General features: G+C 40.6%; 1 protein-coding gene across 2 annotated transcripts in view; it reads right to left on the reverse strand.

Moving 5' to 3' along the window:
• Nucleotides 1-26,485, reverse strand: part of VWF (von Willebrand factor) — a 151,722-nt gene that overhangs the window by 92,451 nt on the left and 32,786 nt on the right. For both annotated transcript variants that reach the window (XM_048934565.1, XM_048934566.1), the window contains exons 14-19: nucleotides 25,287-25,482; nucleotides 24,128-24,343; nucleotides 13,602-13,842; nucleotides 12,330-12,424; nucleotides 10,634-10,794; nucleotides 451-554 (exon numbers count right to left, since the gene is read on the reverse strand). In XM_048934565.1, coding sequence (XP_048790522.1) covers nucleotides 451-554; nucleotides 10,634-10,794; nucleotides 12,330-12,424; nucleotides 13,602-13,842; nucleotides 24,128-24,343; nucleotides 25,287-25,482 — 1,013 coding nt within the window. The remainder of the gene's footprint in view (nucleotides 1-450; nucleotides 555-10,633; nucleotides 10,795-12,329; nucleotides 12,425-13,601; nucleotides 13,843-24,127; nucleotides 24,344-25,286; nucleotides 25,483-26,485) is intronic.

Below are 26,485 nucleotides of genomic sequence, written 5' to 3' on the forward strand. Positions count from 1 at the left end.
GGCAATGAACAAGAGTCTGCATGCCATGCTCATAAGAATTTACATAGCTGTCAAGAACGTGATGTTACTGTCTGTTATGTTACTGTTGCCTCTGCTGATACACACCGCCTCACTGCCTTCTTGTACAAACATCCACTGCTTGGTTTCCATACACATTCAGCAAGTATTGATGAATGTCAACGCGTGCAATTTTTTTCACTTTCAGTGACACCCCTTTGCTTCATACACACTTTCATGCCAGATGCCATTTTGTCAGGCTGCTCCTTTGCTACCATCTGCAACATGGCAACAAATGTAATGGAAGGTTCAAGTTCTATTGCCACACCACCAACAACCACTTCTGACATAATGGAACAACATAATAAAATAGGAGGCATTACTTTCAGAGCAGCCCTCATATTTAGAAATACATTAGGCTTCCTGCAGAAAAACACTGTTCCATTGACTCACCAGGTGTTGCAGTCCTTAGTCACTGTCTCTCCCTTGGCATATTCTCTTCCATTGTGAAAACACGGGCATCTGTCAGGAGCAACACATTTGTTCTCATGTCGCACCTAAACAAAACACACAGTCTATTAGCATGCAGACCCAGCAGTATATACCAGGACTCAGAATAGGACTCAGCACAAGAAAATGTAAATAAAGGAAAAGATCAACAAAGATTCCAAGATATTTGACGTAAGAAAGATACAGCATTTCTAATTTTTTTTTTCCCACATTAAGTAGAGCTAAGGATATGTAAAATCATTCCCTTGTTTCACTGGTTAAGCACCAGCATAAACTGCTAGAGGAACAAATTTGAGTACAACCACAATGAAAATTTCAACTTGACCAGAAACAGTATGTGGAGCAGGTTAAGATTTTGTGATCACAGACAGCCTGTTTCCCTCAAAAGCCAACCTGACTCAAAAATTTGCAGCAGTCATTCTATTTCTTTCAAATGCCTCCTACCCAGAACACCAGGTAACTAAAATAACTGTAAGTCCATTCAAAATATTATTCCACCCTAGTAGGTTCTGTTACAGAGAAACATGGTGTTATATTCTAGCATTTGTTTTTTCAGTTTAGGATTAAGGATAAACTAAGGATTAGATTATCTTTGTATAACAACAAATACCTTCTGCTTACTACAAATTTTAAAAAAAATAAAAAATGGGTTTAGACCACTCCATTTTTTGTCAGGTTTGTTGTTGTTTTATTTTTAACTACCCTTCCATTCTGAAGGCATTCAGTTTTACAGAACATAAAGTCAAGACTAGTTATGATTTTTTTTTTTTTTTTTTTTTTTTTTTTTTACTTCAGTGTGGTTCTGTAAAACTAGAGAGAAGTTTGGCTCTTGCTTCTTGGAATACTGAAATTGAGAGTTTTTCCCCTCCCTCTCACTCAGAATTCACAAAATATCACTTTCTCAACTTAAATACTTTCTGTAAAACCATTAAAATAGTTTTCTTTTTTTATTAAATCTGAGCCAATGAGATCAATGTGTCTGAATACTTAATAAAGTAGAATAGCTCTGTCTTCTCCTATGGGGACCTAGAACCATCATAGGGAATTACAAATAAAAAGGATTTCACATCCCAGAGATCATTCATTCACACATAGCACTGTGGATTATGGGGAGTTATCATGCCAAATAAACTTATGTCAATAGAAGCAAATGGGAATAAATACTTTTCTAGATGATAGAGCTGGGGTTCTGTGTCAAATCTAATCACTGTAAAAAACAGGCCAAAGAACTATATGTTTCATAGGGCACCCCTTCCTGGTTGTATTCAGGAAAAAGTTGTGTATGACTTTACACTTACACCTACATTCCTGAATTTTTCAACTGTGTTCATCAGCACTGTTTACAACAGAATCAAATGCTAGTTCCTGAATATAGAATTAGGGATTACACTTATGTTTAGTAAAAGGAACTTTAGAATCCGTTCTTTAGAATCCCTTCTACTTGCTTTCTCATGCATCTATGTGTAGCTAGTCACAGTCTGCGCCCAGCTCTAAAAACTGAATAGGCTGACATATGTTTGTGATGGAAAACAACAGATAACAACCTTTGAAGTTACAGAATCATTAATTCACTAGCAAAGAGGAGAGATACTTTGTCTGGGTGGTGCAGAGAGGGTAAGCAGGATGTAGAAATTTGAATATACATAATCCAGAGAGGAATTTCTTTTCTCCTTGATTACTTTTCTCCTGTAAAACCAGCTATACTGGTACCACATCCAGATGATAACGGGGCAACGCACTGCCAGATACACTGAGTTACATGCCTGGTGAGCACAGTACCATGCAGTCATTATCTACTAGGCCAGAATCATTATTAATAAACTGCTTGATTTTCTATGGCATCCTATCATTCCATTAATATATAGCATTTAATACAGAAGATCAAACAGTGCCTCAGTTGATGGGAAGCAACCACTGCAATGACTATAGCTGCTTTTTGCACTACCTCACATTCTTACAGTAGTGCTCTTAAGAGTGCATCTGTGAGATTATAGATAGTTGACTAGATGCTGAATCTCTCCTCAGCTAGGGACCTGATAGACATGTCCACCACTTCCTTACCATCTTCCTAATTGTAAAATTATTAATACATTTTGCAAAAGTGAGGGCACTTTTACAGACCACAGAATCTTTAAGATTCCTCTGCTCTAAACTTTGTCTTGCTGAGGATGCATCTGAAGCTCAATTAATACACTTTCAATATGTGTCTCACTACAAGGTTAACTCAGATTTTCAGTTTCTCCTCATAAACCTGACAATCTCAGTCAGCCAAAAGTTATGAAGGAGTAAGGGATTAATTAAAGGAAGTTAGAATCCACTAGCTGATGTAAGTGAAACAGCCTGCCATTGTAGATGGTTAACACAGCACTTGTATATTTATTATTAACTTCCAATGAGAAAAACCTGGAGTGCAGTAAGCTAATATACAGAAGTATATTTTTCCTCTTATTTCTGCATATATTTTATGAAGTATCTTTTCCATTCCAAAGACAAGCAGGGAAATTTCCCCGCCTTCCAGAAAGTAAAAAAAAAAAAAAGAATTACTTTTCATGACACATCACAACACCCTGAACAGTTTTACATTTTTATTCCCTGCCAGATGGAAAGTAATTGTGATGCAATTATATATGAGTCTATTGGAAGACTGAACCATACTGTCATCTGGTGGATAGAAGAGCTTATTTTACTAGTTGAGTGGGGTTTTTTTTTTGTTGTTTGTTTGTTTGTTTTTTGTTATTTTAAAGGTGGCCTAACCCCTCAGTTGAATTCAGTGGCACACACCACTGCTGAATCAAATGGAATTTCTCATTCCAGAGTGTTCAGGACTGTATTGCCTAGTGTAAGAATCCTTTATTTTTTGGCTCAAAGCTTGCTTCCTGAAGTATTTCTTGTGATAAAACTCTGATTGATTTGTTGAGGAGGCAAGTGATGAGCGCTACTGTGTGACAATCGACATCACTTCGGGAACAGTTGAAAGCCCCTTCCTCCAGAGCTGGATGCTCTCCCTCCTATAAATTGGAGCAAGACATTTATTTAATGGCTTAGTCGAAGGCAGGATACCCACCGTGAGAGTGCTGTCCTTCCAGATACAGTCTGAAACTTTTTTTTGAGTGTACCTCCTGGACTTGCATGGGGCGATATTTTTGAAAACTTAGACGTGAGTCCTTCTCCAAGAAGACTGCTCCGCATTTTGAAACTTTACAGTTTATGTGTATACCTCTCGGGGGCATGTGAATTAATTTTGAATAGGTGTGTGCCTCCTCGAGAAGACCTCTCTGAATTTTGTAACTTAAGTGTGAAATTTGAACTTTTTTGTGTGCTTCCCTCAGAGAAAGGGAAGAGTGATTGGACCATTTGCATTTGTTTAATAGGTGTTGTGTGCCTCCCTGGGAGAGGTAATGAGTTGCCTGAGCTTTTCAATACGTGCACCTCCACCTCCTTTAGTGTAGGTCTTTCACTGTATTGAAAAATGAGTGACAACATTGACACCATAAAAAGTGAAGATGCATTATTTGATCTTTTAGAAAAACATGGTGCTCGACCCTCTTTATCAGGTATGGATTGGACACGACAGAACTGGTATAACTTGCAGAGTGTTTCGGACCGTATTAGTGTTCTGCAAAAGAATGCTCGTACCCGAGCTGGAAAAGGAAAGTCGTTTATTTGTGTCATACTCGGGGCTACTTTAAAAGCAGCCGTGGAGTTCTGAGATGAAAAGCATTCGGCAGAAACACAAACTATATAAGTACTGCAGGAATCGGTTAAAATAACACAGGAATTGGTAAAAACTCTGCAGGATCAAATAGTGAACCTTGAGGAACAATAAGAAAGAGAGAAACGTAATTCGGCTTTGTTGCAAATGGCTTTAAAGGAACTGTTAACATGTAAGCATGCCAGCGATACCGTCACCCATAGTTTGCCTAGAGAAAAAACTTTTCCTCAGGTGGAACCTGATTCCTTGTAATTCCTTTACAAGATTCCTTGTAAGGAATGCAGGAAAGGCGAGATAAATTAGAAACTCCAATAGCCCCATTGTGTCCTTTGATAAAAACTGAATATACATTTGATAACAGTGAGGATCTAGATCCTCAAATAAATGTTGAAGAAATTCCCTTCTCAGCCACTGAACTAGCAAAATTGAAGAAAGATTTTAGCCACTCTCCGAAGGAATCAGAGACAGAATATGTATGGAGGGTGAGTCTCACTGGTGGCGACCAGATCCAGTTAACAAAAAAAGGAAGCAGAAGGTTACTGGGGACCAGGAGTATTTTTAACTACTGGCAACAGTCGTGCTCCCTGGTCCTTAACACAGAGGGCTGCCTATTGGGCAGGTAGTCTCAACCCTTTAGAAGGGGGAGAGCCTCTTGCCATTACTGGAACAACTGAACAGTTAGTAGAGAGTGTTCAAAAGGCTGCTTGTCTCCAAATGATGTATGATAGAAAGCTGCATCCACACCATGAATCACCTATGATGATGCCTGTTGATCCTGAGAGAATGGCTGCTTTAATTAGGGGGCTTCCAGAGTCGTTAAAACCTATAGGTATACAACTGCAAGGAAAAATAGAGGCTATGTCTCAGGGAGAGAGAACCCGGCCAGTGTTAGAAGGAACTGTAACCTCCAACCATCTGCAGTCATGAAACAAAGTATGGACATAGGGGGAGGTTGCCCAAGCAACCCAAGTTGCTTGGGAGGTTGCCCAAGAGTTAGTTAACTATGGAAGAAAATATGGGCCAGTGATTTCTTCCTCCACTAAATTTGAGCCAAGGGAAGTAAGACTTGCAGCAGTCAGCCTTGCCCCCAGGCCTCCTGGCCCAAAGCTCAGTGAGACTGGAAGGGTCTCATTGTCAGTAAAAACAGGTAGGTGAAATATTGATCATAAATGCAATTGTCTCTGGATACTGGGCTGACAAAAGGGTGTTCCACGAGATTTGATGAATGGATTACCCGCTGTCAGATTAGAGAAATTAATTAACTGGTGGCCAGAACAAAAGCTCCAGAATCTTGAGGAAAGCAAAACCCCAGGTCCTAGGTCCTCTCCCAGGGAACCAGAACAGCTATCCAAGCCATTAGAAAACTGATGTCTTTGCCCCTCCCAAGTGAGCGGGGTGGGGGCGGTAAAGGGTGGATGCATTAGAAAGCTCACAACAAAGGGAAACAAGATCCTCGACTTAACACCTTCTGTCCAACGGCCTCACCACTCTTGCCAGTTATCCCTGTGAGTCACGATCCAGTGGCTGATAAGGCAAGGAAACACTCTTACCTCCCTGGCCAGACTGTGTCGATTGACTAAGCTAACCTGAGACCTGTTTCCCTAACTTTAACGGGATCCCTTAACAAATATCCTTGGAAGGCTAAAGACACCCCAAAAAAGGAATATGAAATCAACACTTCCTGGATTGGTTCCTCATTTCTTTAACCACGTTAACAATGCCCAGAAAGGGCAAAGTTGGTGTCTTGTTTTATTTTACAGAAGATCCCCGTGGGACCTTGACAGAACACAAAAAGGCTAATAGCTGATTTTAACTATTTGTATTTTGTGACAGAAATACTGAAGATTTGATCATGCTAGAATACTGAATGTACCTCTTGATTACATTTTTTGGTTGCAATAGTGTTATATTTTGTGTTGTTGTGGGTGGTGATTGGTATCAGTCCTTGGATCTGTTAAACTTCACAACTGGGTTCAGGGTTTTTACAGGTCATCCTGGCTTACTGGTACTCCCTGCACAGATATACCATTTCTTTTGACCCCTTCTTTCACCCCTTTTTACCAAACTGATTATGATTTGCATGCAACTCCTCCACAGTGTTTCCAAATTCCTAACAAACTGAGAAATGAATCAAGGAACCCATCAATATCTGTTAGATGTGCTCACAAAAGAAATCTATCATAAAGCCTTTTTGCACTGATGCTTTTCAGAGTCACACCAGTCCAGGAATTCCATCCAAAACATGGTTGCTGGAAAGTGCCTAAGTTTTAATAAGAGATGTGTATGTTTCTGGGATTACCCCTCTTTGATGGTTTGTACTGTGGGGGCATCCTGCATACACTATCCTGTGAAAAATTTGGTAGACTGTAACAATACTTGAATTTGCTAAACTAATATTTGTATCTCTCAGCACTTGAATTGTTTTGGAAATGCTCAAGTGGAAAGTTCTCGAGACACTAAATCATCTCAGAAAACATTACATGGCAAGTCCACATATTGTCAAATTAGACTAGATACACTTTTAGTGAATTAACTGAAATGTAATATTGTATGGCTATTCATAAACACCACAATGTCTTCTGAAGAATTCCCATCTGGATCCTGGCTTACACTGGGAGTTCCTGGGTCAGCTGGAGGAAAGCAGCTGACACAAATACCTCTCTTTGTCCTACTTATTCATTATTATTACTGGCTATTGTTAAATGTACAGTCATTGCCAAATGTACTCTTTTCACCTTTATCCCACATCTTTTATTCATTATGTAACATTAGCATCACCACTCCTGAAGTATCACCAAGTGGTGTCTGTGACAAATTGAGTGATTCTAATTGTTGTCTAAAGATTGATGATAATGATAAAGTTGTTAAACAAATTGCCCAGGGTATACGGAAAATAGCTTATGTTCCTTTCCAAGCCTGGAAAAGCCTAGACTTCGATCTCTTTTCCTGGCTTCCAGGTGGCCCATGGGTCAAAACGTATCCTGTTTTATCTACTGTGTGTTGTTGCAACTCTTATGTTTGTATCTTACATGATTCCATGTTTTACTCAACTTACACAATGTGTTGTATCCTCCATGTACTTTGTAACCACTTCAACTGATGATGGACAAGTCCAACAGATCAGGGCAACATTTGTAACCAAGCCCAAGAAATCCTTTGTAGTAATCGTGTATAACTATTATCTTCCCCTTCTCCTCCTCCTCCCCTCCTGCTTGTTTGCTGGTTTTTTTTTTTCCTCCCTTTTCTTTTCCTCAACACTGTGGAGGGTTGCTTATGCTTGATTTCAAGCAATCTTTGAACCACAGGGTGGTGTGAGAATCCTTCTTTGTGGGCTTTTTTTTTTTTTTTTTTTTTTTTGTCTCAAAGCTCGCTTCCTGAAGTATCTGAAGTATTTCTTGTGATAAGACTCTGATTGATTTGTTGAGGAGGCAAGTGATGAGTGCTACTGTCTGACATTCGACATCACTTGGGAACAGTTGAAAGCCCCTTCCTCCAGAGCTGCTTGCCTCCAGAAGAGAGTGCTCAGGAGTGTTCACTGGTGGAAGATCTGGCCTGCGACTAAACAGTTCCAGCTAGGTATGGGAAAATTGGGGATTGATACCATCATGTCCTGTGAAAAACAGGATACAGATGGGCATCCCTGCTCCCTCTTATCTGCTGGCAAGGCCTGGAAGATGGGAACAAAGGAGTTTCTGCTGAGATCCTGGATCCAGAAGCTGCCACTCCAAGGAGAGCTGACTCAACCACTTTGGAACCATTGAAAAGGGGCTATCATCACCATGGTCGTCGTCATAGTCACCAACAGAACAACAATACCCGACGACCCCCACTACCAAAGATCAATGACTGAACTACGAACCTCGCTGGATCCATGGTGATGACTATCTCCCTCTTGCTTCCTATAAAGCCTCCTTGCTTGTTCTTTTCTATCTTTTCTATTGCCATCCTTCTCTTCCCCATTACCCTAATTCATAACAGTGTCTGTCCTCCCCTTCCCCATTTCCCTAATTAAGATTTGTAATAAACTGGTTGGACCAACATTTGAAATGTTGTTTCTTAATCTCACACCAGGTATATAGATAATAAAAGAACTTCCTCTCCCTCCTATAAGTTGGAGCGAGACACCTAGCAAAAATGATATGTAACAAATGTTTGATAACAACTCCGACCAACTGAAAATAAAATAAATTATATAACAAAGGAGAAGATTAAGTACTAAAAAGTTGATTTTTTTTCCTGTTGAATTCCTGAGACCTGAAACCTAAAAATAAACATACACCTCAGCCCTGCAGTAACCCACATCTTCTCTTGCAAATAGTAATATCCAGCATATATTACTCTGAATAGGTATAAAAGAGCAATAAATGATCTTCTGCATTTTATACAGTTTGAGTTGCAACATTTGAAAACATCTTGCTTTATACCTCATCTCATGAGAAAATAGTACCTGCACATCTGTAAGTGCTACAAGTAGCAAACAACTGTAGGATATTTTAGCCCTCCAACAAAATAAATTCTCTTTTTCCAACATGTATCAGATACTTCCATCTACATTTCATGCACCAGGCATCATAAATTTCATCCCAACAGTTCTCCTGGGCAGACAATTCAAGACTGGCCTCTACTTAACTTCATAAAAAGCATACCATGTTCTCCACCTCTATTCTACTCATGGAATTCTTGGGGCTATGCAAATGTAACAGGCAAAGAGGTAACAAACTGCCTCTAACCAGTTTAGGAGGACTTGTGAAAGGTATTAATCACAAGGACAGTACTATGAAAGAGTAGCTTACCCCATCTCGAAGGCAAGAGCACACTGGAACATTCCAAAGAGAAGTTAACTCTGAATCAAAATATTTCTCCCTCAGTTGCTAGTCCTTATTTAATAAGGATAAAAGGGAGGGGAACCCAAGTTCACCTTTTCCAGTCACACAGATGAATTGCTCACACCTGTTCTCCTAGTGCTAGCCCATCTCTTCACCAGATGTTCAGTCACTGGTTCAGACACTGACATAAGTCTCCATATAGCACCCAATCCCCAACTGCCAAGGGAGATCCTACATACAACACTTCACCTGCCCAGCTACTGTTCTGTACTGTACAGCTCTGAACATTGTTTTTCTTTCACTCAAGGAAAAATAGCAGTAATTTGCTTTCCCTCCTACACTGGATGCTTTGTATCAGGGCTCTAAGCTGATATCGAGTTCGCAGTCTGTCTTCACAAATAAGTATTTGTTCAATTTAAAGATTACTTAAACAACAGTTAAATTTAAGGGTTGCAGGGGGGGGACATAGTCCTGAACTCAAGAAAGCATGTTCAACACACTATCTGCAATTCCAGTATATCTCTGGCATCATGTTAGAAAGTATCACATTCCACATTCCACCCCATGGGGAGCTCCCTTGTCTTGTAGCAAGGTAACAGCAGAGGGAGAGAGCTGACACAGAGATACCTAGAAAAACTTGGCTGGATGTCGAGTAGGTAGTTTTATTATGTGTTTCTGCATATTTCTCTCTCTGATTAGGGAAATTAAGCAGGATTGAGGAATCATTAGGGAGGACATGTGAAGAAAGAATAAATTGATTAAAAAAAAAAAAAAAAAAAAGGTTTGGCTACTTGGTTATAAATTATTATTTCAACCTAAACTTCATCTCCTATGCAGGTATATTAGTTAGAAAGAATGAGCATTTGTATATTAGGACAGGCCAATAAAAAGGACTATATTGAAAGTAATATCTCCTATTTCATTATGTTGGCCTGTGACATCAGAAGTGGACACTAGTGCTACAGCACTGGGAAAGCTGGACTTTCCCAAAATTCTCCATTACATTTTGTTGCTATGTGACAGATGGCATCAATGGGGCAGTCTGACAAAATGGCTGCTGATATGGGCTGAAGAAAATTGATGTATGGAACTGATTTTCTCCATCAGGGAAAAACTGCACTCACTGACATTCATCAACACTTGCTGAACATTTACAGAGACCAAACAGTGGAGGGGAGCACAGTGAAGCAGTGGGTGCTTTTTCAGCAATGGCAATAAAGACACTGTGTCACCTCTGCAGGTGCAGATTTTTACAATTGTGGCTTGCAAGTTCTTGCTCACCACTAGTGAAGATGTATAGTTAATGGTAGTAGACATGTTGAGAAATAGCTTTCTGTAGTTGAAAATTTGTTCTACAAAATAGGTGTTATTGTGCTCTTAGTATTTGTTGAAATTTCCATAGAAACAAGTAGGAGACATTAGCTCCAGAGTGACCTATATAGACACTTCAAACCAGCCATAACTTTATAGTCATTGTGAAATGACTCACAACCATGTTTCCAAGCTACAAGACTACTCTGATGGGAAATAATGATAGCAAGAAATCAAAGGTGGTATGCTTCAATTCTGTGCAATTACGCCTCCTTACCATCCCTTTCGGACATAGGCATCCAGATATACAGCCATGGCTGATGCATTCCAGGTCAAAATTCTGGCAAGTCTTGGCACACTCCAACCCTTCAGCTCTTGGGTTATTTTCAGGACAGATAAGTGTTACCATAGGTGATCTGCATGTCAAGCTTCTTTTTACTTGAAAAAATAAATTCACAGAAATTTCTTTTACAACTTAAGTATTGTTAGCATAGTATTTTTTTTAAAGGATGTTAGATAATTAAGTTAGGATACTGAATAGATTAACACCACTACAGTTAGGCTAACACAAAAGCATGAATTCTAACACAGAAGCAAAATTATTGTACTACAGTAAATATTATCCTACCAATATAAACAGACTCCAAATTGCACTAAAGTTGCAAGTACACTTTATTTTGAAACATATTTCAATCTGTAGGCATTGTACACAAGCATCATCACAAAGATCTTCTCAGATGCATCAGCAGCATACTGCATCTAAGTCCACCTCCAAAACAAGCATAACTCCATCAACAACTGTTAATAAAAATGCACACAGTATAAATAAAATACTTTCAAATTCTGAAACTTCAAGTGAAACTTTAATTTCTGAGAGAATTTCCTAAAGAACTCTGCGTTACTCTTTCAAGCAAATGAACTATGTACACCTGAGGATCTCTGGTGTTTTCTTTCTGTTTTGTTTTTTGTTGTTGTTGTTACTGTTTGTTTGTCTTAATGAACTATTTCTAAGAAAATTATGTCTTTGAAGCATTAAAGCAAGAATTTGGTGAGAGGTAAGTATTGATGTACTCTTAAAAGTCTTAACCTGAAAGAGTTACTGTTACTGGTGGTCTAAGAAGACATATTTAGTAGGCTGCCATGCTGTTACTAGTTAATGAAATTTGCAGTATTTTCCCACTAGAAGCTTGGCAGTAAGGATGTCTGACAGTTAATTCAAAGAATCAAAGTCAATCGATAAACTCTTGTCTTGAACTCATCAACCAAAAAATTTCTCATAATATCCTGAACAAGTGCATTTGGTTGAATGCAATGAGAGATGCTATATTTGTAGTTATTCCCACAGATTGTGCAGGGGTATTCCCAGGCCTCACCAAATCCCCAGTATCCCTGTCCTCTCAGAGACATTCAGCCTCAGATTGCCCTCTCCTATCAAAATTCTAGAGATCTCCATCTGGGTATTAATGGAAAATCACAAAGTCCCAGACCACTGGTGTGATGTTTTTCAACACAGTGGATTTCTCTGTAAGGCAATTTTCAGACTCCAGGAAATTTAAAATTGAAATGCCTGCTGACTGAAGGTACAGTCAGTGTCCAGCAGCAGGCTAGTCTTCAGACAAAAAAAAAAAGTTTGCACGCACTGGAAATGAAAGCTTGTTGGCCAGAAGAAAGAGGTATAAATTTGCCTAGTTACTGATGTCATACGATCCTAGAATTGTAACTGGAAGCTTCAGATCATTCAAAAATCAAAAATTCAAAAATTTTTAACTTCTATAAATACAAAGAAATTAGTGTCTAAATGTGATTTTGAGAGGTGGGATGCAATGAGCCCCGCACCTGCCATTTGTATCGTGTAACAAAATACACACACACACACACACACACACACACACCATCTTCCCAACATCGATTACCAGAAGACCAAACATGAAAAAAGGAGAAAAAACAGGAAATATTAATTAATGCATACTAACTTCTGGCAGAAGGCTTCTCATCAGCAAAAACATCTGGCAATAAGGCACCAGGAGCTCTACTTTTACTGCAGTGCATGAAACCATCTTCACAATAGCTAAGAAAAACAGAGTTAATATTTAACAAAGTGACATTTGTTTTATTTTTTTTCCAGCTTACGATGCTTTTTCGAGATGGGCCTACAGGAAACCAGCGAGGGTAACAAAATTATACCTCTAATTTGGACTGATCTACTGCTCTCCATCCAATGAGCTTATCAACATTAAAGGCCAAACTTCTTTGAGACAGTCAGTGATGCATTAGCATGGTAGCTGAGCTTTACTTTTGTCCCTGTCCCACTGAACACAATGCATACTTCTTTTTATGCACAGGCATAAAGCTGAGCATAATTATAGTCACGTTTGCTATGGAGACAGGTAATGGACCACAAAGTGTCTGCAATATTTGATTTCTGTGGTAGCAGAAGACACTGTTCCCAAAACTAAGTATGTCATGAGCATGTATCAATTACATCCTGCAGTGGAATTGCCAGGTCAAAGCCTGAACCACTATGTGAGCACGTGAATGCCTGGAGCGGCGGAGGGGGAGGGGGGCGTCTAGATCCACACTTCCTCTCACTCCCTGTCTCAGCGGTGCTTCCAGCCGTGTTTCTGGAAGCACATACATATTCAGACCCTGAGCAGTTCCTCTCTCCCCCCTCCCTTTCTGGTGCATCTGAGTTCAAACTGGTAAAGGCTACATTCCTCAGCTTGTTCTTCTTTTGTTGCTGAGAGGAGTGAGTTCATTCCTCTTTCTTTGATATCTTGTTCTGTAACACCTGCATCTCAAATAAAGGCTCTGTCATTGCCTTTGTTTGCTTTACACATCCCTACTCTCAATGTAACACTACTCAATTTAACAATTAGAAATGCTATTTCATATTTGTATCTTTGGTAAGTAATAACGTTTTAAAATCTGTTAAAGGTATTGCAGTACACAAACGTAATTTTGAAAGCCTACAAAGTAGCCATTGTCAGTAAATAAACTCCAAATGAAACTGTCATAAACTGCTCACAGAATAAGGCTTAATAACCTGTTAGTTTTTTAAAATTAAGATACCATTTGAAATGATATGAAGAGATGCAATGGCAAAATTTGTTTAGTTGAAAGCAAAGAAAATTGTTCTCTTTTAAACTGCTTTCAGAGGAGATAATCAAACTGAAGAACTAAACCACTTAGTGAAACCATCCAAAAATTTCTGAATCTCAGCACATAGCAATAAATCCTGTACTTACCACATAGTATAATGATCTGAAAAGATATCCTCTGGCTGGAAGATCTCACCATCATAATAACAAGAGCACTGGGACTTTGGTACACACTCTTCACTCTCATCTAGGTAGTGCCCGGGTGGGCAGTAACAGCCTTCTGTGCAGAATTCATCACAGTTCTCATCTGGGAAGGACAGAGATCGGCACGTCTGGTTGCACAGTGTCCCACACTGCTGGTAAATTTGGCCTTCAGGACAGGTCATTGCTGTGGAAAGATATGTACATCAGGAAGACCAAGTTTTGAACTAAAGAAAAAAATAACAAATTTTAATAACAGAAATACAACCTTATTAGGGCAGAAGCTAGTAAATCAAATGAATGAGAGAGTTTCTGAAAACCAAGATTATTACTCTGATCCACCAGGGAGCAAAAAGAAGAAGTCTCATGACTTTCAGTCAATTTTCTCTTACCCATCGGCCAGAAAACAGAACAGCAAAGTTTTTTGGAACCGGTAGTACATTTCTTCTGTTACTCTCAGTGCACTATGTGATGTAATGATGTGGGACACTAATAACAAACATCATAAAACTATGACCTTCCACACCTTACTCAACGTCACTACATCATGCTTGATACACACATAAACAAACAATTATTAACATGCATTAAATACACACACAAATGCATACATACATCAGGAATTACTGACTGTACTCCAACAGTTTCCAACAAATTCCCTTGTGGTACACATTGAGCATCCCCATTTTTCTGCATCACCCGTGAAGTGGACACAGGTCCCTGGGCAAACTCAGTTCCACAGAGAGATTTGGACTTTCCAGAAGCTGGGAAGTCCCAAGCCACTTTTCCCAACAAGCTCTTTACATGTACTGTGCAGAGCTTATCTCCCTCTACAGTATGTAGGGAGCTGGATTGGGTAGGAACATTGTGATTGACAGATCCTTGAGTGTTGATCAACCAGGTGTCTTCTCCCAAATGCTTCTCCTACTGCTTTAGTGTTTCACTATGCATTGCTTGCAACATAGTTTTAAACAACTCATTGTATTATTCAATTTTACCTGAATCTGTTGAATGACGGGATATGATAAATCCACTCAATACCATGATCTTTGGCCCAAGTATTTATGAGAGAATTTTTATAATGAGTCCCATTATCTGTCTCAATTCTTTCTGGAGTGTCGTGTTGCCATAGGACTTGTTTCTTGAGACTGAGTATGGTATTTTGGGTGGAAATATGGGGTACTACGTGTGTTTCAAGCCACCCAGTGGTTGCCTCCACCTTGGTAAGCACATAACACTTATCATCACAGGTTTGTGGCTAGGTGATACGATCAGCCTGCCACGCCTTCCCATATTTATACCTTTCACTGGCTTTGTGCACTGGTTGTATGGGGCTAAAAGGGGAGTGAGTTTTGCTTATCAGCATCTGACTCCCTAGTTGACAAATCAACTTATGAATGGGGAGCAAGGAATCCCTATTAGTGTAGTACTACTCTCTGTGCACCATTTTTTGTAGCAATTGGTACCTTTTGTTCTTCCATTAATTGCAACCCCACAACAGATAGATTTTCTTATAGGCCAGGTGTAATAGACAGCTGCTTAACACCTTCTGTGTCTACAGCAGCTATTCCAAAGGCTCATCAATAATGTTTGAGATCCTTAAAATAGCCCCTTCTGAGGTAATCAGTACCAAGAATATATGGAGCCCCTGGATAAGTCACAACAGGATGCTTTTGCCAGCCAGGCTTATTTCAGCCTCCAACACAGTCAACTCTTGGGAATCTCCCCATCACCACAGAAACATCATCAATTGATTCTGTTCCTTCGTGACTCAAAGGCATTGGAGAGCACTGCACACCAGTGTCTACCAGTGCCTCATATTTCTGTGGGTATGGTATGTCAGCCATCTAATCCACACAGACCATTACATTCTATTACTCCTCTCCCACCTATGGCTGAGGGCAGGGCCCCTCTATTTGTTACTTGCAATTGTTCTCTTTTGAGTCATGATCAGAATCTACAGTAACTGGACCAATTGTACTGGTGGTTGAGCTGCTTTGTAATTCTCTCACCCGAGCTTGTATCACAGGAGTAGATTTTTTTGTGTCACTTCTTCATACATTCTCCATGCTCACTTAAATAACTCCACAAGGCAGCATGTGACAGATTTACTGTGGTAATTTACTTGAGCAGGAAGATATCTGTCTTTAATAGCTGAGACACTTGATACACCTGGGGAGCAGGATTCACCACCTTTAATTAGTTTGATGAGCTCCTTCAGTAGACTGTTATAGTCATCCCGATCTTCAACAGGTGTTTCTGATACCACCACATGTTCATCACAATTAATCAACATAGACAGTTCCTCCAGTATACCATCCTGCCTCTCTATTTTATCTGTTACTCTTGAGATGGTTGAAATACAAGCATGAGATGGAGGTAATTGTTATTTGAAGTTTTGAGGTGTAATTATCAGTTCAGACACTAGGAGTCTTCTGTTGTTTCTCATATCTTTCAAACATTGCTGTTAGTGTATCAGCGTGCTTTTCTAGTGCTGTTCTTGTGAATTCATGACATGCTCGTAACTCTCTGGGGATCACAGTCTTGGTGTAGATTGTTAGGAACAAATGTAGGGTCATACGACATTTCTACTACAGCTATTTCCCTCAAATACTGGATACCTTTTTCAATAGTAGTCCATTTTTTCATCTCAGGCTCCAGCTAGTCTTTTAAAGAGTGTTTTTCCTTTATGGAAAATAACACTCATTCTCAGACAGTGTCCAGACATCTAGTAATTCCTCTGCCAAAAGATGAGTCTTTAGCAATGCTTCCTACTTGACAAGTTTCATTACCATTTAAAAACATGGTATTGGTTCTGGTGTCCCAACACTGAAGTAACCAGGTGATTTTAGTCTCATTCAGGTGCTGTGCAAACTCCTTTCTTGAAGCACGGATTTCAGTCATTTTCAGGCATTGACAAGTAGTGGAAATAGTGACCTTCTCCTTCTCCAAGCTCTCATCTCCTTGCCTTTTAGTTATTTCTGTTGCCTTTCTCAATAACAGTGGTTTTGGAGATGGCCCCACACAGTGGTCTTCCTCTACTTTATCCTCTGCTGCTGCTTCTTTCCATTCTAGATGCAATGACACCCATTTCCATTTCTGTCCTTCCACAGGGGCAACTGACACTGATACTGGCACCCCCTGTGATTGATCAGGTTGAAAGTTCCAATGCTCGTTCTCTGTAGTTTGACTCTGAGACTTCCCCTTTTGGCTTGCATCTCAGCTCTCTCTCTGAAACAGTATTATATAGAGCCCAGTAAGCACAAGCCACTGACCACAGAATTGTAGAATTCTCCATTCTTGGGGATGTCAAAAGAGTGGCCAGCAGAACTACCTTCTTGAACTTCCAGAGGGCAGACTTTGACCTGTTCAGGGAGCTTGTAGCGCGGGTCCCTTGGGAGTCGCTTCTCAAGGGTAAAGGGGCCCAGGAAGCCTGGACGCTCCTCAAGACCAAAATCTTAAAGGCACAAGAACAGGCTGTCCCTGAGTGCCGTAAGGCGAGCTGTAGGGGAAGACGACCAGTGTGGATGAGCTGGGAACTACTGTTGAGACTCAAGGAGAAAAAGAGAGTCTACATCCTCTGGAAGAAGGGACAGGCTGCTCAGGGAGATTACAAAGAAGTAGCTAAGGTATGCAGGGAGGAAGTTAGGAGGGCGAAAGCCCAACTTGAGCTCAGGTTGGCCTCTGCAGTAGAAGACAATAAAAAATCCTTTTATAAATATATCAATGGGAAAAGAAGAATCAAAGATAATTCTCATCCTATACTTGATGCAGCAGGGAATGTGGTCACTGAGGACAAGGAGAGGGCTGAGATCCTCAATGCCTTCTTTACATCTGCCTTTAACAGCCAGATCAGTTATCCTCTGGGCTTTTTATGCCCCGATCTGGAAGTCTGGGACGCTGCTCAGAATATGCCCCCAGCAATTCCGGTGGAGACAGTCAGAGAGCTCCTCCTCCATCTGGACTGTCACAAGTCCATTGGACCAGATGGGCTGCACCCTCGGGTGCTGAGGGAGCTGCCAGGGGTGATTGCTGAGCCCCTCAGCCATCTATCAATGCTCCTGGTTAACTGGTGAAGTCCCAGAGGATTGGAGGCTTGCTAATGTGACTCCCATCTTCAAGAAGGGCCGTAAGGAGGATCTGGGGAACTATAGGCCTGTCAGCCTGACCTCAGTACCAGGGTAGGTTATGGAGCAAATCATCTTGGATGAGATTGTACTGCATGTACGCAGTGTCTAGGGGATCAGGCCCAGCCAGCACAGGTTTGTAAAAGGCAGGTCGTGCTTGACCAACCTCATCACTTTCTACGACTGGGTGACTAGTCTGATAGGTGAGGGAAGGGCTACTGACGTAGTCTTTCTAGACTTCAGCAAAGCCTTTGACATGGTCCCTCACAGGCTTCTTCTGGGGAAACTGGCTGCCCGTGGTCTGAACAGATATACACTTCTTTAGGTAAGGAACTGGCTACAAGGCCATGCCCAGCGGGTCGTGGTGAATGGAGTGAAGTCCAGCTGGCGACCTGTTTCAAGTGGTGTCCCCCAGGGGTCAGTACTGGGGCCCATCTTGTTTAATATCTTTATTGATGACCTAGATGAGGGCAGTGAGTGCACCCTCAGCAAGTTTGCAGATGACACCAAGCTGGGAGGTGGTGTTGATCTGCCTGAGGGTAGGGAGGCCCTGCAGAGGGATTTAGACAGGCTGAACCACTGGGCTGAGGTGAATGGGATGAGGTTTAACAAGGCCAAGTGTCGAGTTCTGCACTTTGGGCACAACAACCCCATGCAGCATTATAGGCTTGGGGGTGAGTGGCTTGATGAGTGTGAAGAAGAGAAGGACCTGGGGGTGTTGGTTGATGCTCGGCTGAACATGAGCCGACAGTGTGCCCAGGTGGCCAAGAGGGCCAACAGCATCCTGGCCTGCATTAGAAACCATGTGGCCAGCAGAAGCAGGGAGGTGATCATCCCCCTCTACTCAGCACTTGTGAGGCTGCACCTCGAGTACTGTGTTCAGATTTGGGCTCCTCACTACAGGAAAGATGTTGAGGTCCTGGAGCGTGTCCAGAGAAGGGCAACGAAACTGGTGAGGGGTCTGGAGCACAAGTCTTATGAGGAGCAGCTGAAGGAGCTGGGATTGTTCAGTCTGGAGAAGAGGAGGCTCAGGGGAGACCTCACTGCACTGTACAACCTCCTGAAGGGAGGTTGTGGTGAAGAGGGATTTGGCCTCTTCTCCCAGGCAACAAACAGGACACGGGGCAATGGCCACAAGTTGTATCAGAGGAGGTTTAGGTTGGACATAAGGAAGAACTTCTTCTCTCAGAGAGTGGTCAGGCACTGGAATGGCCTGCCCAGGGAGGTGGTGGAGTCACCGTCCCTGGCAGTGTTCAAGAGGCGTCTGGATGACGTGCTGCGTGATATGGTTTAGTACTAGTGGTGGCAGTGGTGATGAGGAGACGGTTGGAGTGGATGATCTTATAGGTCGTTTCCAACCTTGTGAGTCTATGATTCTAAGCCAAGCCCCAAATAAGTTCTACCTCCTCAGATCTACCTAAGCCACAACATACTTGACTTAGATATTTGCGTAGGCTCTTGGGATGCCACAGGTGTTCAAGAGTGAAATTCCATGGCACGAGAGGTCCCCTTTCCCCTAAGATTTTTCTTAAGCCTCTCCATATTCCCTTCCACTCCGTATTCTCCAGGTATGGGGAAGGCTTCCTCCAGATAAAGCAAATGAAGAATACATTCAGGGAGGTTGAGAATCAATTTAGCATTCCAAAAAACATACAGAACTGAGAGGAAAACCTGGAAACCTGTATAAACATTGTGCTGCCTATAAAAATTAGCTACTCCCTCTGGGATATAACTGCCAATATTCCAATCATACAACATAGCACACAGATACCAGGTAGGTGTCTCCATCAGTGCTCCAGTTGGTTTTACACGCACATTCACACACCTAAATCAGAAAATGGTGAACTTCATAAGAAACCAGTACATTCTAAGAATTAAAGTTCTGAACACAATAGTATTTAATTCTTTAAAAAGCATTTCTAAAATAAAGAACAGTTGTAAAATAAACAACAGTTTCATAGTTGGCATAATGCCCAAAAAAACCCTCAGTACAGTGCCCAGAGTCTGGCAGACCTACAATCTAATCTATGAAGGTCAAGGCTAGCTACAGCACTCTGCAACTCTCTGTATGATGTTCTAAGAAAATCTCTCTTCTGCTAACATTAAAAATTCAATTTGGATTTCCCAGCCAATGCCCCAGTTACTGTCATGGACACATGTCTAAAGATAACTGTGACAGGGGGACGGCAGGCCCACCAGCCCAAAAAAAAGCAGGGAGAAAGGGAAAGGGAACAAAAAGGGAAAGAAAGAAAAAAAAACAAACACAAATAGCAGCAATGATCCAAGGAGGAAAGTGAATTTACTAATTATAGTACAAACATAATACAGCAGAACTATAAGTTAATTGGGATGGAAGCTAGTAAATCAAGTAAATTGGAGTTTCTGAAAATGAAAATTATTACTCTGTTCCAACAGACCAAAAAAAAAAAACCAGTCTCACAACTTTGCAGTCATTTTTTTCTTTCCCACTGACTGGAAAATGGAAACAGAACAGCAAAGTTTTCTGAGACCTGTAGTACATTTCTTCTCTTCTGAGACTCCCAGCGCACTACATGATGTGATGATGTGGAATACTGATAACAAAAATCATAAGACATGACACTGAATTACAGTGGCTTTCTTTAAGCCTAATGTGCTATTTTACATAAATGAGCAAAACCTTACAAAGTGCAGCTGGGAATAAACTTTTGGGCTTGATTGCAAACCCTGCAGTGTAATTCAACAACAAAATTTCATCCATAATGAGAAACAGTTTCTATTCAATTTCTGTTACCATGTTCATATTTACACTTTATTTTCAGTACAGTCAAGGACAACTTAGTCAAAAAAAATTAGAATGTCTGTGCCTTTGTACTGCTACAACAGTCTAAATCCTCACAACCCAGATGCTGTCAGAATTATTCATGGAAATAGGTATGAATAACAAATCCATTTAGCAATTGTGGAGCCAAAACTTGTATTCTGAAAGTTTTTTATTATGAATTTAATTATTTGAAGACCTAGTTTTGTCCTTCAAAACTGTATTGGCTTCTTTGTCTATAGAAGATTAACTCAGTTTTGAGAAGCATCTCTGTGTAAAACAGCATCAGCATTAGGTAGCAGCTATGACAATACATTTCAGAGGATGAGAGTAACAAGCTGTTATTACCATGGGATTTTTGCAGATACTGCTCCTGCTGAGTCCTTACAAATCCCTCTCACAGAATCCATGCAAAGACAACAAGCAACTAGTGTGCCTCTGCTACATTAGGAAAAACAGTCTGATCAACAGGACCTTAAAATCTGAAGATACAGGAATCTTTTGCCACCAAACACACACATATGAAACATACACATGCATCAGAGACACAGACCTTGAAATTATGGCCTAAATATTGCTTCCACACATCACAGAGAGATTGGCTCTATTGCTTATTCACAGAAGGCTGTAAAGGCAGGAGCCAGCTCTCTTGGTAAACCAGTACTGTCCAGCCATTTCCCAAGAAACTGAACCACAGTTCGCCAGCACAGGAACAGAGCTGGTGATCAATGCACCAATTAACACAAATTACGCAGATCTGCACATTCACATCTTGAGCCCATTAACAGGGGGACTGTTTTCCTTCATAAGGTAGGAGATGCCTGGGGCATCAGGATTGTTAAATGGAGACTGATGGATCAGTAATCAGGGAAAACATCACTTGATGAGAACATAAAGCACTCTGTAATACACAGAGAAAAGGAAACACTGCTCCACTATTAAATATTAATTGTGAAAATCCACTTGTTCATTTGCAGAAAGGACAACAGTGCATTATTGCTGCTCCTTCTTTCAGCCTCCAAATCTGCACATTTAAAAGATTTTTTTTATTACATTGCAGTTCCACTAGCTGAACATTTACCTAAATTAGGTAAAATATTATGAAATCATGCAGTACATAAATCCATTTCATTCTCACTTGCAGTAAAGGCTATCCAGCCTGCAGAAGCTGTAGCCACTAACCCTACAGATACAGCTCCTACCAAGAGGAACACCAGTGACCTCTTTCTTTCTCTCCCCCATAGCTTCTACATACCCAGTTTATGAATGTTTTTCCCACTCTCCCTTCAGGAAGAAGTAATGGAATAGAACTTGAAGACCAGCAAGTCTACATGCTTTTCACAAAAATTCTCATCTGCCCCCATTCCCTAAAAGAAAGATCACTATGGAAAATGGAAAAAAAAAAAAAAAAATCATTTCACAAATACTTATGGGAAAAAGTGTGTCTATGCCCAAGAAAATTTCATTGCAATAGATTTTTGTCTACAATACTGTCCAAAGAGAAAAGCAAGAAAAAAAATGCATTCTTTCTGTTCCAGCTTGTTAGTAGTTTTCTAATTAATCTTGTACTGAACTCATCATAGAACAATAGAATGTCTTGTGCAGGGAAGGATCTTACAGACCATCTAATTCCAATCTATTCAATCTAATTCCAATCCATTCAAAGCCTCTAAGGATGAAGCATTCACAACTTCTCTGAACACCTGTTCCAGTGCCTCACTACCCTCAAGTAAATATTTTCCTCCTAGCATTTAACCTAAGCCTCCCCTCTTTTTGTTTAAAACCATTCCCTCTTGTCCTGTCATTATCAGATAGTGTAAAAAGTAGTTTTTCTCCTGTTTATGAGCTGCCTTTGATTACTGGAATCTTCTCCAAGCTAAATGAGACCAGTTTCCTCCATCTTTCCTCAAAGTAAAAATGCATCCAGCATCTTTATGCCATACCTCTGAGCCCACTTCAACATCTCCACAACTTCCTTGTGCTCCAGGCCTGGATACAGTAGTCTAGACAGAGCTTCCCAATGATCACGTGCCTCATCTGCTGACCATCTCTCTATTGATGCAGCCCAGTATGTTGAATTTCTGGGCTGCAAGAACTCAACACTGGCTCATGTCAAGCTTTTCATCCACCAGAACTTTCAAATACATCTCCACAAGGTTGCTCTGAAGGAGTTCTTCTCCCAGTCTGTACACATCTCTAACATTGCTCTGACCCAAGTGCAACACCTTGCACTTGGCCTTGTTGAATCTCATTAAGTTCACATGGACCCACTTCTCAAGCTTGTCCATGTCCCTCTGTATGGCATCCCTTTCTTCTGTCTGCACCACTCAAATTAGTCATAAAACTTGCTGAGGGTTCACTCCATTCCACTGTTTAGGTTAAAGACAAAAAAGAGCACCAGCATCAAGACAAACTCCTGGGGGACACCACTCATCACATATGGACATACTGCTGTTCGTCACACACTCCAGCTGTGACATTTCAAACAATTCCTTATCCACTAAATAATCCAACCTTCAAATCATTATCATTCCAATTTAGAGATAAGAATGTGGTGCAGCACCATGCCAAAGGCCCTACAGAAGTCCAAGTAAACTACAGTAGTTGCCCTTCCTTTGTCCACTGGAACAATCACTCCATCACAGAAGGCTACCAGGTCAGTCAAGCATGATCTGCCCACGGTGAAGCCATGTTGGCTGTCACAGCTCACTTCCTCATCGTGCAAGTGCCTTGACATAGCTTCCAAGAAGATTTGTTCCATAACCTTCCTTGGCACAGAGATAAGGCTCACATGCCTGTAATTCCCCAGGCTATCCATTCTTAAGTATGAGAAAGTGATGTTTTCCTTTTTCCAGTCACTGAAGACTTCACCTTACAGCCAAGGCTTTCTAATCTCTTTTGATCTGCGTGAAAACGTCCTATTGTTCCATTTCCCCAACTCTGAATTGTTTTATACTCTACCAGCATCTCATCTTATAGGTTGTTACCCTTTGAGCCAGGATTGCCACTTATGAAAGAGTGGAATGCTGCAAGTGGTCTTCAGGGGAATTTAAAACTCAATTCTTTCTGACTCTCATGGAAGTGAAACAAAGTGTCATACTCAAAGATCTTTTTTTGCTGTGTTAAGTGATGACATTCACAGACTCAGGCTGTCATCCTAAACTGGCTTCCAAATCATACTAGAATTTAGAACTCTAAATGACATTTACCAAGAAACTGCTGGTGAATGGTGTGCATGAAAATAAGATCTGAGACCTCTGCATTGGCAACATGATAATCAATCTCCTAGGCAATTCTTCAAAAACTGAAACAAGTGCCACAGCAGTTGTAGAATGCTTGTTCTCGAAATATTCAAAATGTGCATAGACAAGGCCTCAGAAAATCTGCTGTAAGCTTGCCTTGTTGTAAGCAGAAGGCTGTAGACATCCCATCTAATTAAGAATGCCTTCAATTATTACAGTTGTGTTCTATTTACCATTCAATATTGCTAAGAAATTCTTTTGAGAAAACAAAAAAGAAGTAACTTTTAGGAGTATTTCACTTACGGCAGAAATCAGGCGCTCTCCACTGGACCACAACATTCTTCCTAGCACAGGCTGTTGCATAATTAGTAATAGAGGAGCACAAGCAATCCTTGCCACTGAAGCAAGAGCAAACATCAAAATGGCAGTTCTTCACATAGGGAGTAGGACTGACTTCATGATGACAGGGTTCAAAAACAGAAGATATCAAAACTGAGCAGGATTCCTCAGCATATTTGGCTAAGAAGAAAAGAGAAAAACGATGTGAAAGTATGAAATCAGTGGCTTTCAAAAAAAAAAAAAAAAAATAGGAGAGCCATAGTACTTGTGTTGTTGGTCGGGTTTTTTTTGTTGTTGTTGTTGTTGTTTTTTGCTTTCATAAGAAAAAAGCAACAATAAAAAAAAAAAAAAAAAAGAAGAAGAATATCGGATCAAATAAGCATATGCAGCTCACAGATCATGAGTTCCACTAAAAGAATAATGTTCCATTAATAAAACAAAACAAGGAAAAGCAATACTTTTATATTCTGTTACCACTATCTGTGGCACTACAGTTCCTTTTACAAGGCCCCTGCCTTATGCTGATTTTTATATTTGCAGAATTAAACCCACTAGGCTATACTACACTCTTGAATCAACAGTGCCTGCTCTAGTCTATGATAATGAAGTTCTCTGTGTTCTTGCTCATCCCAGAAATCAGAGGCTGCTATAATATGTGGCATGAGAAAGTGTCTCCAAGAATACACCCACTGTCCAAGCAGAAGAATTAGGCACTACAGAGGGAAAGAGGGAGACTGTTAGTTCAGATTGGGTAAGAGCCAGAAGTCAAGAGATCAGGGAAAGTATATGACATGTAAGGGCAGCAAGGTGAAGAGAACAAATGTTCTGTCCACCTACAGCATAATGATAGCATCGCTATCAGTTATATGATCAGTTTTAGTAACATATACCTGTGCAGCAGATGTAATGATCTAACACTATCATCCAAATTACATGGCAGCATGACCTCACGTTACTGATTTTTGTTTTCTATTTTCAGAAAACAGTACATTATCCAAAAGAAACCTGCATCAATCAGTATTTGGGGTTCCCCCCTCTTTTTTTTTCCCCCCTCCTCTTCCATTTAAGATGGAATATCGCAGATTCCTGAACAGCACATATAATATTGGAGGGAATTCAATACCTAAATGAGGATTGAGATTGCAGGGATCATTGTCTTGTTTTAACAAGTCTTGACAGTCTGCATTGAGCTTCCAGGAGTTTCCAAAATCTTCCAGAAGAACTTCCACCAAGCCAGAAGGAGTAAGAAAGTCATCCCCTTGGTTACCATTGTAATTTCCACACAGGCCACACATCTTTTCGGTATATGTTAGAGATACCTAAGGAACACAGATGTTAGCCCAGTCATCCTCCAGAATAGGTAATCATTGTAGGGTAAGACTCTCTAAGGAATGAAGCATGTGCAATTAACTAAGGAAACTCTAAAATACATCACACAGCACCACTGTACTACATTCTTTAACTGCTCACAAAAGTGTTAATAGTTACAGGACAACTTTTGAATACAAAACAAATTAAGATAGTGACTGAAGATGACTGCAGAACCCAACTATAAGCGGGCCTCAGGCTCAGCCAGGCTTGTGGTTAAGATTCTCCACACAGAGCATGAGGATGCAGGTCTGACAAGCCAGTCCAGCTGGCTTTAGCACCTAGGGATCAGTACACCAGGAAGAAACACCACAGGCAGACTGCAGCTCTGAGGGAGAAAATAGATCCTCAATGTTTGTAGTCCTCAAGACTCTACCATTCTAAAGAGAAACAGACTCATGTAAGAGCTAGAGGATGATGGACAGCTTTGCCAGGGAAGGGGATCATGAAATTAGTTTGTCATTTACCTTCTTGGCAAATGCAAAGACAACCAGAGATCACTCTAGCTATGCAACCTGACCTCCTGCATAACTCAACACAGATCCTGTTTCATTTGTTCGAGCTGCACTATGTCTTGGCATGGTGTTTCACAAGTTAAACATCCCAGCAATTCCAAAAGCCACTGTAAGAGTGAGGTGTGTTGGCTGGTCAGCTATCAGGAGAACATTCCACAGTAAACAGCCTTCTTCCCCTCCCTCACAGGCTCTTCTGCATTCTAACTTATTCTGCAACTAACAGACCAAAATATACACATATTTATAGATAAAGTGTGTTACTTGAAGCTTTCTGTTCTTTCTGCTTGATAGTTTCCCTTACAGTTCACTTATTTTAAACCTGGATTGAGCATTTCAATATTATTGCTGTCTAAAGTACAGACAAGACCTTGTAGTTAATCAAGACTGACCTTAAACATTCCTTGTAGAAAGGAGGAGCATGCAACATATATTGTATGAG

The sequence above is a fragment of the Lagopus muta genome, chromosome 1 (genome assembly GCF_023343835.1).
Source record: "Lagopus muta isolate bLagMut1 chromosome 1, bLagMut1 primary, whole genome shotgun sequence".
Classification (NCBI taxonomy): Eukaryota; Metazoa; Chordata; class Aves; order Galliformes; family Phasianidae; genus Lagopus; species Lagopus muta.